Source organism: Eleutherodactylus coqui, chromosome 1 (genome assembly GCF_035609145.1).
Source record: "Eleutherodactylus coqui strain aEleCoq1 chromosome 1, aEleCoq1.hap1, whole genome shotgun sequence".
Lineage (NCBI taxonomy): Eukaryota > Metazoa > Chordata > Amphibia > Anura > Eleutherodactylidae > Eleutherodactylus > Eleutherodactylus coqui.
In genome coordinates this window covers 103,346,040-103,364,612 of record NC_089837.1, presented here as the reverse complement: position 1 = coordinate 103,364,612, position 18,573 = coordinate 103,346,040, and the positions used below count along the sequence as shown (strand labels likewise).

Here is an 18,573-nt window from a genome sequence, read left to right as displayed (position 1 = left end):
AAGTATAGATTCATACCAGCGATGCTGTAAGGAATAGCAGGGTATGCCAATTTAGGTGGCAGATAATGTAAGCCAACCCTCGTTCTCCTGCTAATTTTCTTTAAAAAATACTATGGACTAAAGTCTGGGGCCGTAAAAATGGTGAGCTGGCGCACAAATCTGCTGTTTGTGTGACCGTTCAGACGGCCCTGGCCCGGCGCATATACGCCAAGGCCACAATGCCGTCGGGCGGGGGAAGACAGCTGTGCTAAACTGCCTTCCCCTTTCCGCCCCCTCGTCGGCTCTCGGCAAGAGGAGGCGGGACAGGGCGGAAGCTAGTGTGCTGAGCTACTGCCTCCTCTCCGCCCCTTGTTGGCAGCCAGCAATGGTAGTGGGCGGGACAGGGAGGGAGCTTAGCAACTAGCTCCCACCACCTCCCATTGCAAAGAGCCGACAAGAGAGGAGGAAGGGGATGGGAGTTTAGCAGACATGCTGCTAAACAACATCCCACCTCCCTTCTCCAGCAGCTGTCATTGGTTCCCATAGAAGTCTATGCATTGGCCGATGTATTCCGGCCAGGAAGATAGTTCCAGGACTATTTTTCCTGCCCGGCATAAAATCACCCGGCCAAAATGCGCTATCTTGGTTGGCCGGGCGCCCTTACGTAGGCAGAAAAATTGCCCGTTTAATCTAATGCATTGGAATTCAATGCATCAGATAGCGGCATATATCGGCTACCTGTGAAAATGGCGGCCAATATACGCTTGTGTGAATAAAGCCTAAAATTGTAAGGCAATAGGCAAATATGAAGCTCACTATAAACAGTGAATTTTTTGTGATGTTCTATCTCAATTTTTGATGCTGTTCGTTGGACCATTGAGTTTTTCCAAAACACAGCACACTCAAGGTTTGGAGGTTTTTTTGGTGATTTCAATGTGTTTCTCTATAGAACAAAAACACACCTGAAGAACTGCATGTGAAAAATGGTTGAACAACAAAATGGCAAATAAAAAATGGTTGTAAAAAACGCCTTGAATGCGTGGAGTTATTGTAAGCCCCTCTGCCCCCCCCCCTCCGAAACAAAAAAACCTAAGAGCTCCCTCACACTGTTGCATTTTCATTTGTTAATATGAATAAATGAACTTTGAAAAGTTTTTTATATGCAGTAATGCCACATCTTTATGGCGTTTCTGGTGGCGATTTTCTTTCATGTTATTTTGCACATGCATTTTCTTAGCGCCTTTCAAGTGATCTAGTTACATATGCAAAAAAAAATATATAGCCAGAGCTTGCTGCTTTTTGGAATATTATTGCTTAGTTTGGAGCTGATTTTTACACGCTTTTTAATAAGGGAATGGTGCATTTTCGTCAATGTGTGAACGTTTCTTAAAAAAACCCCAAAAATAAAAACTGAAATATCTGAATAAATCCGTCGACAAGTCTCATTTTTTTGTATAGATTGATTGGGATCTGTCCAAGGAGACACCATGTCTTTGGTATCCAATCAGAAATAACTCACTTGTCTGTTTACTCTTCTCTTTTGATCACATACCTTGATCCATGCACTTTTTGGAGTAGGCTGCCCTGCACTTACCGATAATTTCTGCTGCTCACTTTCTGAGGTTTTCTCCAGCAGTAGTTGCTCCAGTTCCCCACATCTAGTCTTATACTGTAAGACCTGGAGAACAAGTATAAGGAGCAGAGACAGTGTTAAGATATTACATATTTTTGATGGCCAACTTTACAATTTAACGACTTGAACTAATTAAATGCTATCAATGCTTTGTACTCCTCAAAGTATAAATATGATTAAATCGTACCTAACCTTTTAGATAGCATTATAGAATAAGTTCTCATGTGTGTATATGACGGACAACACTATAAATGGCCATTATATGACTTGTATCCTAGATTTATCACCAGTATTCCCCTCTGCAGGCTACAGTTTTAATTTTCAGTTTTCTCTGCGCTGGTGGGTGGAGACAAGCTGCTGTGGTGTCTTCTATACACTTCACAAGGAGAAAACTGCAGATTCTGCCCCTAACCCTCTGTAGCACACACACTTAAATAACAACATAATGAGGACACTAGAAATGCTCTGGGCAGTGTAAATATGAGTTCAGTAACTGTAATATAGTAAATAATTCACTATTAGCTGCAGCAGCACTTGTTTTCCATCTCCTTCCCTTTCGCATCTCAATAGACTTCTGTGGACAGCATGCAACAACACCCACTTCTGCTTTCTGCTGTAATTTCTGTACTAGAGATAGACTTCACTTGATAATAGGCAGTGGACAGCCAAATAGAAGTGAGACCCATACTGGCCAGCACTTTGAAGGCATTTTTCAGCAGAAAAACATAATTTTAGGTAAAGAAAATTATATGCATTTTTGCAAGTTATTACATTGGCTATCATGTACAGTTTGTTAAAACGTTAATGACTATTTAAAGGACCACTCTGGTGATTTTTTTTCATTCATCGTTTAACTAGCCACCTAGTGTATATAGGTAGCTACTAGTGTTACCTTCGTTAGTTATTCCTTTCTGTCTGAAACTCCTGTCCTTTTTCTCCTCAGATGGTCACGTGATCTCAATTCTGATTAGCTCAGATTTACTTAGGTTTATGTGTTTAGTTTCTCAGTTTGCCTGATGCTATTACATGTTAAGTAATAGTACAAAAATTGCTTTAAAAGGGGCACAGAGATTCCTATCTCAGTTATAATGATGATCACACAGCTCCTGGCACACAGTTATAATAGAGGAGATCACCACTCATTCTTTTGACTGTATGCTTGTGATCTGTAGCTTATTTAGAAGAATATTGATGGTAATGACAATAAAACTGCCCATCCAGCAGGCAGAAATGGTATAGCCTCTAGCTAATGCTGTTCTGATGGATCATGGGATTGATGTGACAATGAAAGCAAACATCTCACCATCAAGCATCAGACAAGAGGCTGCACTGCATGAAAGTGCTTGCAATATACAGAGGAGAAGTCCGGAGTGTGACAGGCAACCTGTTGAGGGGAGCAGGGATGTAAAATGTGATTTTGCCGCAGTGGCCGTTTAAAGGGGGTTTCCTACTTACACAATATATGCTATTAATGTCTGACAAGCTGATTTCACCTCTTGGGCGCCCAACAATCTGGAGAACATGGATCCACAATTTCTCCTGATAAGCAGTCTCACAGACCTGAAAGGAGAGAACTGCCTACAGGATGTGGTGGCTACCTCACCAGGCGGAATGTGGGTCAGGGGACTCTCAATCTCAAGATATGGATCTCTATCCTGTAAACATATCCTGGTCAATATGATCTAAGAATGAGCTGGTCTAATGTTCATCTGAAGTGGAACGCACCTTATTCTGCAATCTCTGCACCAACTGGGCCTGTCGCTGCTGCCCCTCCTTGTACGCAGATAATTTGCTTTTATACGCCATCTCCTCCTCCTGGAAGCGATGTTTTAAATCTAGAATGGCTTCATTTTCTCCTGATCTTTGCATCTTACTCTGTACCAACTGAAATGTTTAACAAAGTGTGGTTAAAGGTATATAAACAGGAGGTTTTGAGAATCAAGATAAAGGCTTCAACACTTTTGTCAACTTTTTGCATATTCTTTAAGTTTTAGCATGTTTCTTTACTACAACATACTCTATGAAGGCAGTGTTTTACATTAAATTGCCTGAGGAAATCTATTCAATAGAAAATTAGTTTTCACATCAATCACTGAAGATGAAAGGAATTAAATTGGTTAAAGAAAGTTTTTAGGAATGGAGATGACTTAATACGTGGTAAAGAATGTTAAAGGGGTTGTCCGGGACTATCCTCATGGTAGGTCATCAATAGTTTACTGGCAATGGTCCGCTGCTTAGAATCCCTGCTGGAAGTGCAGATAGCACTGGAAGCAGATAGTGCTGTCAACATTGCAGTGGCCATGGTTGGTACTACAGGCACAGCTCCTATTGAATTCAGTAAACGGAGTCTGATAAGTGGAGAAAGAAGCATTTATCTCTGATAAGATATATATTACAAAGTTTACTATTTTTGCCTGTACTTTTGAGTTATGCGAAGTTTGCTGAAAGTGCAGTGCCCATTTAAATTCTAATCGTCAATGGTAGTGCTGTGGCAGGGTTTATCCTCGACAATACAAGCTAACTACATGAAGTATGTCTTCTGATTATCTTTGGACTTCTCTGTAAACGTTCTGACCTTAAGGCCCTTTTCAGACGGTGGAATTTAACGTGGATTAAATCTGCACCAGTTTTGCATCCCATTCCATGGATGGGGAATCTGCATTATAGATTAGGTGGCATAGATTTGTAATCCATCACAGTATAAAAATAGTGACATGCCACTTCTTGACACCTATTGCACATAAGGATATCTGGACAAAGACTAGCCCCCATTGAAGATGGCTAATCCATGTGTAGATCTGTGGAAGCTGTAAGACAAATCTGCCTTTAAAAACACAGATTTCCGTTGAAATCTGCGTCAGATTTTTCTGATGTGAATTCTGTTGTGTGATCAATGGTGTAAGGGCTTATGGCCATATGATGGTTCTCTCTGAACTTATATGACTCAAATTTAATGTGGTGGCATATTGAGGTTTCTTCCGTTGGATTTCTTATGAATCTGGTAAATATCAAAGCATGTAGCACAGAGGATGCCTTATCACAGAGTACGGCACAGCACAGAGCACCATGTGGCGGCACATGGAGTGTTTGTTTGCTTCTACAGTAGGTAGAGAGTCAAACAGTGCCAGTGATGCCCAACAGACGTCAATGCAGTAGATCAGAACTGGTTCCCTTTCAGCTAGTAGGTATTTTTTCACCAACCTTTGCGTCTTACCTCAAACCTATGTGCTCGTCCCATGAATAACTTGCCTTTCTACGGCATCTATGTTCTATGATCTCTCGCCTCACTAAACCCCATCAGAACATCTGTGCTGGTTGGTTTCTCTTGATGTCTAAATTTAGACCCATTAGGACCCATTTTGATGTTTCCTCAGTTACTCGCTGGCGCCATCAGCTTGAAGTCGTACTGTTTTTTAATGCTCACATAAAGACGGATTGATCCTTAATAGTTACTTTTATACTTAGTGAATCATACCTTAAACCCCCCCTTAGGCAATTTACAGCTAAAATTCCACTTTAAGAGAAAGGCCCGCTAAAAAAGAGCCATATACAGCAACCTTTTTTTGTGCCAGAGGATACAAAAACATTGCCGCGGGGGTCAATTAGTGGCTAAATGGCGCTAAAACTGTTTGGAAATAATTATTAGCTTGACAGCTTTCAATCTGATATAAAACATTCATGTTGAACCAAATCCGTAGAGAAATATTTATGTTGTCCAATAAAATGTGTCACTATATAAGCATTTCTGTTTGAAAGTGTGAAGTCTTGACGTCTCCTGTGTTGCTTGAGGGGAGCAGTGGGGGGAAGGGATGGGAGTCGGAGATCACACGTCCCTGGGAAAGTGTTTGCGGGGAGGGCAGCGCTCCCACTGGGTTGTTAACAGCCAGACAGTTTATTTAGTGCTGTTATGAGAGAGCGTTAATTCTGCTCGGGAAGGTGGGAATCTGGCCCCATGGGGGGAGCAGAGAGGTGCAGCTGGAGGGAACGAGGCGAGATCTGGTATGAGGGACAAGGTCACAAGGCAGTCAAGGGCCTTGTCGTCAGGCTTATGGTACGCTGCCAAAGACTGACACAGCACACAAGCGGAGATTTGAGTCCCAGCTTAAGTCAAGAGGTGTATGACATGCAGATGGCATTGTGGGAAAAGTTTTGGAACTTACAGAAGAGTAATGCCAGTCTCGTTAAAACATTGGAGAGTTATTATTGGACTAATGTTTAATCCGCAGAGCTGTGACTCAAATGCTCCCCCTTACTTGGAGACGCAGAGAGTTTCAACAGTTTTTGTCTTACAGATTCTATGTGACAGATCATCAGAATAACATTGCGCTTTATTCTGGCCTTGGGGGGGATTTACAAAGTATAGGCAGTTCTTGGATCATTTGGTGCAATGCTCCTGTTCTACTGTCTGTGACTGATGTGGGAAATATGACACATGTCAAATGTATATCATTTTGATTGAAAGTTTCTTTTTTTAATAGGAAACGGGCATTTATTTTGAAAAAAAAAAAAACTAATTTAACTTTTGACCACATTTTTTTCCCATTTTTTTATTTTTGTGATAATTTGTTATTTTTATTCATATACTTTGGATTTAAGCTAGGAATTATTCATTAATGAACCAAATATAGAAGAGAACGGTATGCTGGCACAGTAGTTAGCGCAAGGATCCTGGGTTCAAATCCAACCAAGGGTAACATCTGCATAGAGTTTGTCATGTAAGTTCTCCCTGTGTTTTTGTGGGTTTCCTCTCAGGCTCCAGAAACAAAAGTTAATTTGGAATCTGCATTAAAATGCAAACTGTGACCCTCCCATCAGTATGGTGTGACAAAAAACTGGATTTATTCGACCAGGTGATGTTTCTCCACTGCTCAGTGATCCAGATTTTGCAGTCTTTTGTCCACTGGAGTCTTGTCTTTCTCTTAGACAGCAAGGGCACTGGAACTGGTCACCAGCTAATATAACCCATCTGTGCTAAGGAATAACAAGTTGTACATATGGACATGTTAGTTGGAGCACCCACATTTTAGTCAGCTGCAGTTTTCTTCACTGTCCACAGTTTGGTCATCTGTAGGATTCCTGACATCCTCTTCTGACCCCTTATGCCAACGAGTTGTTTATGTCCATTGGATCCCCTTTTGCTGGAAGTTTTCTCTTCATCACACCATTCTCAATATACTCTCCACACCTTTACATGAAAAAAACCCTACAAGGTTGTTGTGAGTCTTTGAAATCCTGGCCCCGGCTAGTCTAGCATTTATGACCAGGCTTCGTAGGAAGTTGCCCAGATTGCTGATCCATGGTAAACTTGCTCCCTTGATTCCATGGTCACAGGTCTAATTTGACTATAATAATAAAGTGACCATTTAGTGTAGATTGTGCCCTACCGAAATATTCAGCAGTACACTGTGGAATATCCCACTGTGCGGAAAAATCTGCACCAAAATCTGCATGTGTAATATGGTTCTTGGGGAGTATATTCCCTAAATACAGTGCTGTACGAGCACCATATGGTTACTATATGCTAACAGGGACTTGCAGGATACTGTGTGCTGCTGTACAGCCTCCTGCTTACAGTTCTGTTGTGTCCACAAGGCCCAAGTGTGAAAATAATAGCGCAATCCATCTGTGTTATGTTGCTGACAGATCCTCTATATCTTGTTACATACCTATTATTCAGATCTAAAGATCCAGGATCAGATTTCTCTAATGACCAGAGACACCTCATACTGCAACAAGACGTTTTCTAACATATTGGAAAACAGAATGAAAAAAATCTAATGACTCTGAGCATGAGCCATCTAACACCGTACCTGCGACTTAGGAACATTGAATGTTTTTTTTTTAGAAGTCTATCAGAAAACGTCTGTAAAAAAAAGTCTGGATTCAGATGGCCGTAATTTGCGGTGTGCTGCCCACGAGAGGCATGCAGCAAGTACACAATGATATTGCATATTTGCTGTGTGCTGCTCATCGCCATGCACTATCTTGGTATGTATGCGTACGTAATAAGCACCAAGATAATGCATGTTGCGATTTTTCTTGCAAACAGTTCTTTCGCAATACGTGTGAGCTGCAACATGCCTGCCTATGGAAGATTGGTACAGCATATTCGGAATATGCTGTACCAACACGCTCGGGTGACACAGCCCTTAGAGCATGCTGCAACTGAAGAAAAAAAAGAAACGCCATGGACCAAAAATACGCACCAAAAGTAAGAGAAACACAAACAAAACAAGGCCTATAGTGCATTCCATGTTTCATATTGCTGTTTGTGGAACATTGCTTACATGCAGGGGCTGAAATAAAGCTGATAATTCTCATAGCTAAGGGTTTGTTAGAATTGTATCTAATCTAGGCAATCTTCTGTGAGCTGAATCTGTAGCCTGATAGCTTTTATAATGATTGTCAACGCGCTGTCCTGGTCCTCAAACTATCAGTCACCTATAGAGAATAAAGTAGGATATTTCCTTACAGACACAAATGCTAAAAAAGAAACCCACTGGACAAAATATAAATTAAATGACTCATCTAATTCTGATGCATAAATTTCAGGGGAAGAGTTGGATTGGGCATGTTGTTGTTGCTAGGGATAGAAGTCACCGACAGAGTGGTCTGGCAGCGGCTTATTCTCCTCTTGTCATTGACATAAACATAATGTTTAGCCGAATTTGCATATTTATGGTGGAGTGGGGACAAATAGTTGTTGACCGTCAGCTACTGTATCTCATGTATGTGGCCGGCTTTAGTGTGGAGCTAACCTACAGCGTGTGCTTGTCTATGGACATATAAACATATGACTCTTCTCGTTACCTTCTCACTCATGGCACGGTTCTTGACGGCAAGGTCATCGCGTTCAGCACGGGTTAGTGCCAGTAAGTCTTTCAAACGAAGTAATTCATCTTGCAGAGATTGGTTTTCTTCCTTCAAGTTGACATCAGGATATGTATCTGTATATCCTAGGAAATTAGAAAACATTTAACAAAGCTCTCAGCTATTTCTGTCAGTCCCATTGACCTGTGTGCTATTCAATAACATTACTGCAAGTGGGATAATCCATCCAGAAGTGAGGACTATGTGAGAAATGGGACCCCCATCCAGAATATCCCTTTAAAATTGCTCCACAACCACTCTGTCTTTCCTGGTTCCTGCTGACCAGGACATGTGACTGCCACAGCCAATCACTGGCCACTGTTGTGACCTTGCTTAGGCAGTGATTGGCTGTAGCAGTCACATGTCCTGCTCTGCAGCAACCAGGAAGGAAAGAGTGGTTGTAAATCAATTTTAAGTAATGGGAAAACCCCTTTAAACAGCACCTATTGGTTCTCCTGACATGTTTAATTTAGTAATTCTTGTTTCATGAAGAATGCAAGTATGCTGAAGCATCTTTTCCTAGAACTTCATGATGTGCCATCCCTCTGTTATTCCTCCTGGAAAAGTATGAATAAATTAATAACTGGGTGCTAGCAGGTGGGGGTGTCCCTGCCCACTCTGATATTGTCCAATCAATGCTAAAGACTGAAAGCCTTTAGGGTCACACCGCATTGCCAAGGGAAATGGTAATACCCTGGTTAATTTATTCACAAATATTCAGTAGGAACAACAGAGGAACAGCGAAACACAGAGTTATGAGAAAAGAGGAGCATTGTTATTTCATAGTGATTGCAAGTGTTTACTACAATAGACATGTCCAGAAGGCCAAGAGATCATCTATTCCCTAAAACCTCCAGAGAGTGAATTAACAGTATAACTTCAGATGACCGATTACACTTACTTTGTCTTGAGTCTTCCCTCAGATTCTGGGTGATAATTTCTCGGATACGGGCAGGCAGAGGAGTGAGCGTGTCCCTCTCACCCTCCACGTTGCGAACACTCAATATTCTGTCTTCAGCTACACTTTCTGGATTGAGGACTGTGTGTTCCAGGTGCTGGAATAAACATACATAATGATTTAAGTAGAAGGTAATTGAAGCCAGTCGGGTAAATGATTAGGAGTCTACAGGGCCAAATCACCGCTGGGCAAAAAACTTGATAGGGGGCCCATTCTCAGTAGCCGTATACTCTCCTGACTCCCCCATAAACTTGCTTGTTCAGATCTGCCAAGTATAAATGTTCCTTTCAATAGGGAGAGAGAAACAAAGGGTCTAACGTATCATTTACGTAGTAGATCTCTGGCAGTGATTAGTCGAATGTATATGGCTATCTTTATACGTAGCAGGATCTACTGAGAATTGATTTGCCAGTCAATAGGATCTGGCAGCCCAAAGTTTGACATATTGAATTTTAATATGCCCAATCAAGAGATACGCTACAAGAAAATGTGTCTGTCAGATTCTTATCCCCTCATCTTATGGCAATAAACATGCACACTTAGCTACTGGATTTCTTCTAGGCATGCATCTCCGACCTGTAGTCATAGATGTCATTAAAAACTGCCAACTAGTAATCATTTTACGTTGTTGGAATGTGCTTTAAATCTTTGCAAACTCTTGTCTTACTAGTGCACCTGTCTAGAAAGGACTGGCGAGTGCCCCGAAGTGTTGGAGGCCCCTGGACAATAGTTTGTTTGGCCATCCCTTTAATTCAGACATGAGTCTGATACAACCTAACGGTGCTAATTCTCCTACAGCATTTGTGGATAATTACTGAATACTAGATTGACCCGATGTTCGCTACACGAACATAAAATGTTTGGGAAAATGGTTGTAAATGTTTGAAGAACTATCGAGTGAGGATTCGGCTTGAACTGTTCGGCGTGCACAGCTTGGTGTTCTACGTTTTGGGGACAGTCAATTAGTGTATATTACTTGTCAGTATATTACACTACTTACTATAGAATATGTTACTGTGGAGTCCCAGTTTATTTGTGTAATGTGTGGTAATATCTTGTATCACTCGTATACTCTACAGATTGCATCTACCACAGAAATAGAATACAGTCGCAGAGCTGTAGACCACTATCTGCCTACGTATAGCAGAGCTGAGTGTATACCTGTGCATTGCAAAACTGAGTATATACCTGCATGTAGAAGAGCTAAGAGTGTGTCTTAGCTGTGCGTAGCAGAGCTGAGTGTGTCCAGCTGCGTGTAGCAGAGCTGAGTGTGTCTAGCTGAGTGTGTGCATACAGCAGGAGGCAGGGGCAGCACGATGATGACATCATCACTGTGCTCAACTCACTGCCAGCCAGTGAGGCTGTCTCCCTCCTCCTCTTCTCTGCTTCCTTTCAGGCTGGCCGCACTGCCAGCCGTGTGATCAGTGCGGTGCTGCAGACACAGTGACCAACCAGTAATTCACTGAATGTGCATATGTATATGGCGGAGGGCAGCCTCTGGGCCCCCTCAGCGCAAGGGCCTGGTCACCATTGCGACCCATGACGGTACTCCTATGCCGCTCACCTCTCTGCCTCTGTACCGCTTGCCCTGTGTACCACTCACCTCTCTGCACCGCTCGCCCTCTCTACCGCTAACCGTTTGTCCTCTCACCGCTCGCTTTGCTTAGCAACAGTTCACTCTCCCTAGCAGCACGCGCCCATAGACTTAACATAGGAACTTTGGGCTGCCCTCACAGGTCACTCGATGCACCGAAGTCAAATTTTATGATTTTACGGCAGCGGTGAGGGTGTCACTAATCTAATGACACCTAAATCATCCACCTAAGGTCAAGCAAAGGGGTCAAAGTGTGGTGCAGGAAAAAGCCAGTAGGCTTACTTATATTAGATGGCAGTTGAATGTCTTATATCCTACATCACCAGAATATAAAAATCTACTATTATTATAGGGATTTTCTGGATGATAACTATAGATGACCTATCCTCAGCAATTAGAACACCCCTTTAAAGGAATTTCTTTGCTTTGGACAATCCCTTATAGGGAGCCTGGCACAAGGTATGGGCCCACTGGGATGCAGCACAATACTAAGTCTTTTGAATATAGTCATTTTATTAAAGGCAATCTACACATGTGTGGATTGCCATGAAAATAAAACTAAAGCCTTCAAAAGATTTGATGGTGTATGTGGGGCTATGCTTCCTAAGGAGTGGGACCTTACTCCAGGACTGACCTCCATTTACAGAATATCAGAGTGCCTGGACTGTCTTCTGTTACAGAGCTGTGGTTTAGCTGTCTAAACATTCCCCTGTCAAACCTGCCTGTTTCAGTGTTAGGTGTTAAAAGAACTTATAAAAAGAAAAAAAGTTTGGTACCGTGTTAGCCAGTTGTAAAAAAAGTTATTGCTCACAGTAAGAGAAAGTAAATAATCTGGTAGATATGATACCTTTTAATGGCTAATGAAAAAGAAACTATGTTCATCAGGCATATGATATGACAAGTCATTGAAGAAGCGCACACACACACACACACACACACACACACACACACACACACACACACACACTATATTATATACACACACTAAGTTTTAATGGCATTGCCATTATTCCAAACATGCATTTAAATTGTCAAACTAACCTCCAGTACCTCCAGTACCTTTGTGTTGGTGGCCTGTGCCACCGCTGCTTTTCAGCCAGTGTCAGATTTCCACATTGTTATTCCCTGAAATAATGTAGGTTTAGAGACATGGCGCCCCCACTGAGAAAAACAGGTACTGCAGAATTCCGCCATGTATCGCTGACCATGTAAGTATGTGCACATAATGGCCTGCAGGGGGCTGTAAAAAGGCCTTCTGTGTACTGGAAGGCATGCTAATCACCAGGGATAGCTGTCTATGTAGTGTTGCCTAGCATCTTAGGTGGAGAAGCAGCATATCCAGTAAGCAGGTAACCCCAGGTGACCACAATGTATAGTAGATATAAAAAGTCTACACATCCCTGTTAAAATGCCATATTTTGCCATGTTAAAAAATCCAACAAAGACGAATCATTTCAGATTTATTTCTACCTTCAATGTGACCCATATGGTTGTATAAATCTACACACCCTAAAACTAATACTTTGTTGATGTACCCTTTGACTTTATGACAGCGTTCAGTCTTTTTGGTAGGTGTCCATCAGCATGGCACATTTTAACTTGGCAATCTTGTACCACTTTTTCTTGCAAAAGCGCTCCAAATCTGTCAGATGGCAAGGGCATCTCATGTGTAGTGCCCTCTTCAGGTCAACCCACAGATTCTCAGTGGGATTCAGTTCTGGGCTCCGACTGGGCCATTCAAAAACTTCTTCTGGTGAAGCCATTCTTTTCTTGAGGTATGCTTTGGGTCGCTGTTGGGCTGAAAGGTGAAATTCCTCTTCATCTTGAGCTTTTTAGCCGAGGCCTGAAGGTTTTGTGAAAAAATAGACTGATATTTGGAACTGTTTATAATTCCCTTCACCTTGACTAAAGCCACAGTTCCAGCAGCAGAAAAACAGCCCTAAAGCATAATGCTGCCTCTACCACCTTCACTGCAGGTATGGTGGTCTTTGGTGATGCGCAGTGTTGGCTTCAAAACATATCTTTTTGAATTATGGCCAAAAAATTAAACCTCGGTCTCATTAGACCATAACATGTTTTCCCGCAGACTTGATGTAGATTTTGGCAAAACATAGCCGGGCTTGGATGTCTTTCTTTGTTAGAAAAAGCTTCCGTCTTGCCCCCCTACCCCACTGCCCAAACATATGAAGCATATGGGAGATGGTTGCCACATGCACTACACAACCTTTACATGTTGCTGTTGGCCTCTTGGCACCCTACCAGGCCAATGTTCTTCTGGTCTTTCCATCAATTTTTGAGGAAAGTCTAGTTCTTGGTAATGTCAATGTTTTGCCAAACTATATCCCGTTCTTGAATCACTGCATTCCATAGTATATGTAATGGCCAGGAAAATTAGTCCCCTTCTCCTGACTGATACCTTCCAACAATCAGCTCCCTTTCATGTGCTATAAGCCCTTAACCCCTTAAGGACATGGCCTATTTTAGGCTTAAGGACGCAACAATTTTTGGCGGAATTTCTTCTCCACTTTTTCAAAAGCCATAACTTTTTTATTTTTCCACTGACGGGGACATATAAGGGCTTGTTTTTTGCATGGCGAACTGTAGGTTTTAATCAGTGCCCCTTTTGGGTACATAGACTATATTGTAAAACTTTTATTATTTTTTTATGATAGCAGGGAGAGAAAACGCATCAATTCTGCCATATATATTTTTTTCCCAGCGTTAATCATGCAGCATAAATGACACAATCTATTTTCTGCGGACCGGTACGGTTACAACGATACCAAAATTCGCAGTTTTCTTTTAGGTTTTTCCACTTTTCTGCAATAAAAACCCTTTTGTTGGGAATTTTTTTTTCTAAATCACTGCATTCAAAGTCCTGTAACTTTTTAATTTTTTTTATGTATAGAGCTCTATGAGGGCTTATTTTTTGCAAGACGTGCTGTATTTTTCATTGGTACCATTTTGGGGTACATACGGCTTTTTTGATCACTGTGATCACTTTTATTGCGTTTTTAGGGAGGCAAAATTAGCATTTTGCCTCAGTTTTTTAGGGTTTTTTTAAACGTTTTTTCCGTGCACAGTCAAAAGCATGTGCAACTTATTGTACGCGTCGTTAGATACGTGACAATACCAAATATGTGGGGTTTTTATTTTTTTTAACCTTTTTTTATGCTAATATGAGAAAAAGCATAAAAAAGTTTTTTTTTACATTTTTCTTTTTTATTCATCTTTATTATTTTTTTTTTTACACAATTTGTGTCCCACTGGGGCACTTACAGTACAGCACTGATGATCGCTGTGATAAGGCATGGCAGGGCTGTAGCTAATACAGCGATCACAGGCTATGGCAAGACAGAACGCCAGTGTCTGGCGTCCTGTTGCCATGGCAACCAGCTGGGCTCTCCGCGATTATATCGCGAGAGCCCGGTGACGTCACAGAGGGAGCGCAGTCCCTCTGTGAACCCCTCCCATGCCGCGATCTACATAGATGGCGGCAGGGAAGGGGTTAACAGCGGGGGGCGCGTTATGACTGACAGCCAGGCCCCCGCTGTGGGATAGTGCAAGATCACTTATGATCTCATGCTATCCCAAGGATGTAAGGTTACGCCCTGTCGCGGGAAGTACCCCACTGCCAGGACGCAAACTTACGCCCTGGAGCGGGAAGGGGTTAATGGACCATGGCTTGTGCAGAAAAATCTTACTAAAAGTGCTGAAGTTTATATGGGGTAAATCAGAATCCCTGTACATAACGGCAGCGGAGTGCTGACTACTATTTATCATGAGTATAAATGTGATTGTCTAATTCTGAACACAACCACATCCCAAATATAAGAGGCTGTTCACACTTCTGCAACCGCATTATTTTAGTTTTGTTATTTTTCCAGAGCCCATTGTAACCTTAATCCGTGCCTGCTGTGTGTTGGGGATCCGTATCCTGTCTGTGGTCCGTATATGTGAGAAGGTTTTACAGCTCATTATATTATAGGGATAAGTTTCTTTTTGTGTGTTTGAGGGCAATGCACCCCCTATCATACGATTTCTCAAATTCGAAGGTTGCCATGAAGGCCAGTTTCTCAAGCGCTTTTTTCACAGTGTGTACATGCGTATTCAATGCCCGCTAAAAACGCTGCACTGAGCCTGCATTAATTTACAATGGGACTTCTCACACGTGCTAAAACAAAAGTTGCATGTTCTACCTTTGTGCGTTCAGCACGTTTTTGATGCACTACATCACCCATTGCAAGTTATGTCGCGTATGTTCAAGGTTTGTATGGAGGTGGATAGGGAGTCGATCCCGCTCCATGTGGGTGTCAGCTGAATTCAGATCGCAGCCATTAACCCTTTGAATGCCCGAATCTGAGTTTGGGAGTTCAGAACGCCCTCTCACCATGTTGCGATTGTAAGGTGCTATTCGGTTGTGATGGCAGCCTGGGGCCTTCTGAAGGACCCCAGCCCTGCCATGGCAGATTGCTATGCCTGTGGTGTAGCTTGGCAGAATATCTGTCAGATCGGGGTATATTGTAATGCTATAGTATTAAAATATCCTACATGAGGGATCAAATGATTGCTAATCCCCTGTGTGAACAAAAAAAAAATGAGTAAATTAAAAAAACAAAAAAAACACAACTTTTATTAATTATTAGGGGGGAAAAAAGGAAACAAAGGTAAAAAAAACAAAGAACAAAAAAAACAAAAACAAAATCCTTTACCCATATTTATAATAAAAGAATCAGGACAATAAAATACAAAAACTTATTTAGTATCGCTACATTGGTAAAAGTCTGATCTATTACAGTAATTCATTATCTGTCCGCACAGTGAACGCTATCAGAACACAAAAATACACAACACCAGAATTACGCTTTTTGGTCACCCCATCTCAAAGAAAAAAATGTAATAAAAAGTGATCAAAAAGACCTATGTACTTCAAAACTAATAGAAACTACAGGGCATCCAAGAAACAAACGAGCCCTCAGACAACAATGTTGACGGAAAAAAAACCAAAAAATTATGGTGGTCAGAAGATGGCAGCAGAAAACATTTTTTTTCCTAAAGATATTGTTTTTTAGCGCCCGTTCAGACAGCCCGAGTGCGGTGCATATATGCCGAGACCACAATGCCATTGGGGGGGCTGAGATAGTTTAGCTTTGCTAAACTGTTCTCTCCCTTCGCTCCCTCTCCGCCAGCTCTCTGCAAGGAGAAAAGGTGGGACGGGGGAGCTAGTGTGCTAATCTCCCACCCCCTCTCCGCCCCCTTATCGCAGCCGGCAATGGGAGGTGCACCGACGTCCCAGCCCCTCCCATTGCAAACAGCCGGCAAGGGGCGAAGAGCACCAGGGATGGGGGTGGGAATTTAGCAGACTCCCTCCCACCTACCTTCTCTGGCAGCTGTCACAGGCTCTTATAGGAGTTTATGCAGCCATAGCCGGCATAAAAGCGCTTGGCGAATTGCACGCCAGGCGCTTTTAAGGCGCGGAAATATGCCCATGTGCACTGATTCATTGTGAACCATTGCTTTAGAGGTGCAGCATATGTCGGCCGGGCGTGAAAACCCGGCCGATTTACGCCGTATGAATCCAGTCTCAAAAGTAGTACTGCAAAAAAAACAACATATAAATTTGGTATCCTCATAATTGTACTGACTCATAGACTAAAAGTATCATGTAATTTTTGCCGCAGTATGTACACCATAAAAATAAGACCCACCAGAGTTGGCAGAGTTATGTTTTTTTCCCCATTTCACTCCACTTAGAAATTTTTTAAAGCTTTAAAGGACATTATATGGTATATTAAATAGTATGGTAAAATTATATGGTAATATTAAATTGAAAAATACGACTCAGCCCACAAAAACAAGCCCGCAGACCGCTACTTCAATAGATAAATAGAAGAGTTATGATTTTTTTGAAAGTGGGAGGGAAAAAAAAACTAAAATGAAAAAAGGGGAGGTCCTTAAGGGGTTAAAGACAAAAAGCCTCAGTTACATGTATATTTTTGTACCCAAGAACACAACATAGAAAAGTGTTATATTAAAAGTCAACTTCAAATCTGAAAGAGACAGACAGGTGTAGGAATACAAGTTTATGACCACATTCTATATTCAGGACTGAATTTGTCCTAAGGATTTATAGCAAGTCACAACAGCTGAGAGATCTGCTTCAGAGATGGCGGGGACATCAGCTCTGTGAGCGAACATCGAACTGACTGCAAAGCTACTCTGGTCGACACATATATTTTTATATCACATATGATTTTTAATATATATAATATATATACACACTCATCTGAATTACACACATACGGGAACAAATGCAGGTCATTTTGTCCTGCACCCATTTAGCATCTGTAATCTATGTGTTCTGGGATTTAAAGGGTTTGCTTTCTGCACCCGATTGTCAAAAATCAGTGGAAGAAATGGATCAGTTTACAGCTCGGATCTATACAAAGTTAACCAGTTCCAGAGAAATATATTGTCTAAGTGTTAATGATAATAACTACTATATGAAATACGCTGGGAGCCAATTTATCTTTCAATAATTACATAGTGTTTCAATAAATCAGACTCTGCTATCCCTAGGCAAGCTATCTATCATGCAGCAGGTGTAGAACCAATGTGCCACTGACCACTGACCGATTTAACTTTGGATTATTCCTGAGGGCTTCACCTGGTTTTCACCCTTTAACCCGTTTTTGGGAGATCTAGTCTTCGCCGCAGAGTTCCTCACACAACTACCAAAGAATTGTCTTGGTGCAGTGCCAGTTGACACAAATCAGAGACACTAGCAAGGGACAAGCAGAGCTCTAGTCGATATAACAAGCTGAAGTTAGGACAAACAGAGCTCATCAATAATGGAGAAACAGGCAAAGGGTCAGGGCGGCAGCAGTTAGAGAAGTTGTTAACAAAGAAGAGGCAGAGGTCAGGAAAGGCAGAGTAAGGGAAAGCTGGGTACACAAGCAAGGGTCAAAACCAGGAGTCCATATGAGATCTAGAAGCACCTTCACAGGACCTAAGTGAACTTATTTTTCAGGCAACCTGATTAACAGGGTTGAAGATGGAAAAGTTGGGTGCACGCTGGCACTTTAGGAGACAGGCAGAGGACGTACACTTTACTGAGATTTTCTCGGCCATGTGAAAACAGCCTTCGCTAGTTTTGCACAAGCATATTAGGCCGCCTTTACATGGGCAGTAAATGCTTTGGAATTTCCAAAATCCACAGTGGATTTTGCTGCGAAACGTCCGCAGCAGATACAGTAGAAGCCATATGGAGAAGATTCCAGAAATCTCTTAAACATGGTAAGAAAATTTTCCTCAATTAATACGCAGTGTTTTAAAATAACTCTCCAGATTCTAAAGCCTGTATCACATGGGTGTATTTGTGCAGCACACTGTCCACGCACAATTTGCAAGCACAATACACAGTGAATAGAAGCCATTCATTTCAATGGGTTCATTTACACGTGTCTATTTTGCACACGCATTTTGTTTGTGCAAAGATAAATGCAGCATGCTCTATTTTCCTGTTTATTTGCATAGGAA

At 41.8% G+C, this 18,573-nt stretch overlaps 1 protein-coding gene across 1 annotated transcript in view; it reads right to left on the bottom strand.

Annotated features, from left to right (window-relative positions):
- The window catches only part of CROCC2 (ciliary rootlet coiled-coil, rootletin family member 2), a 122,091-nt gene that overhangs the window by 79,281 nt on the left and 24,237 nt on the right, over nt 1-18,573 (bottom strand). The window contains exons 2-5 of the mRNA XM_066598441.1: nt 9,384-9,537; nt 8,423-8,568; nt 3,338-3,496; nt 1,574-1,657 (exon numbers count right to left, since the gene is read on the bottom strand). Of these exons, the coding sequence (XP_066454538.1) occupies nt 1,574-1,657; nt 3,338-3,496; nt 8,423-8,568; nt 9,384-9,537 (543 nt within the window). The remainder of the gene's footprint in view (nt 1-1,573; nt 1,658-3,337; nt 3,497-8,422; nt 8,569-9,383; nt 9,538-18,573) is intronic.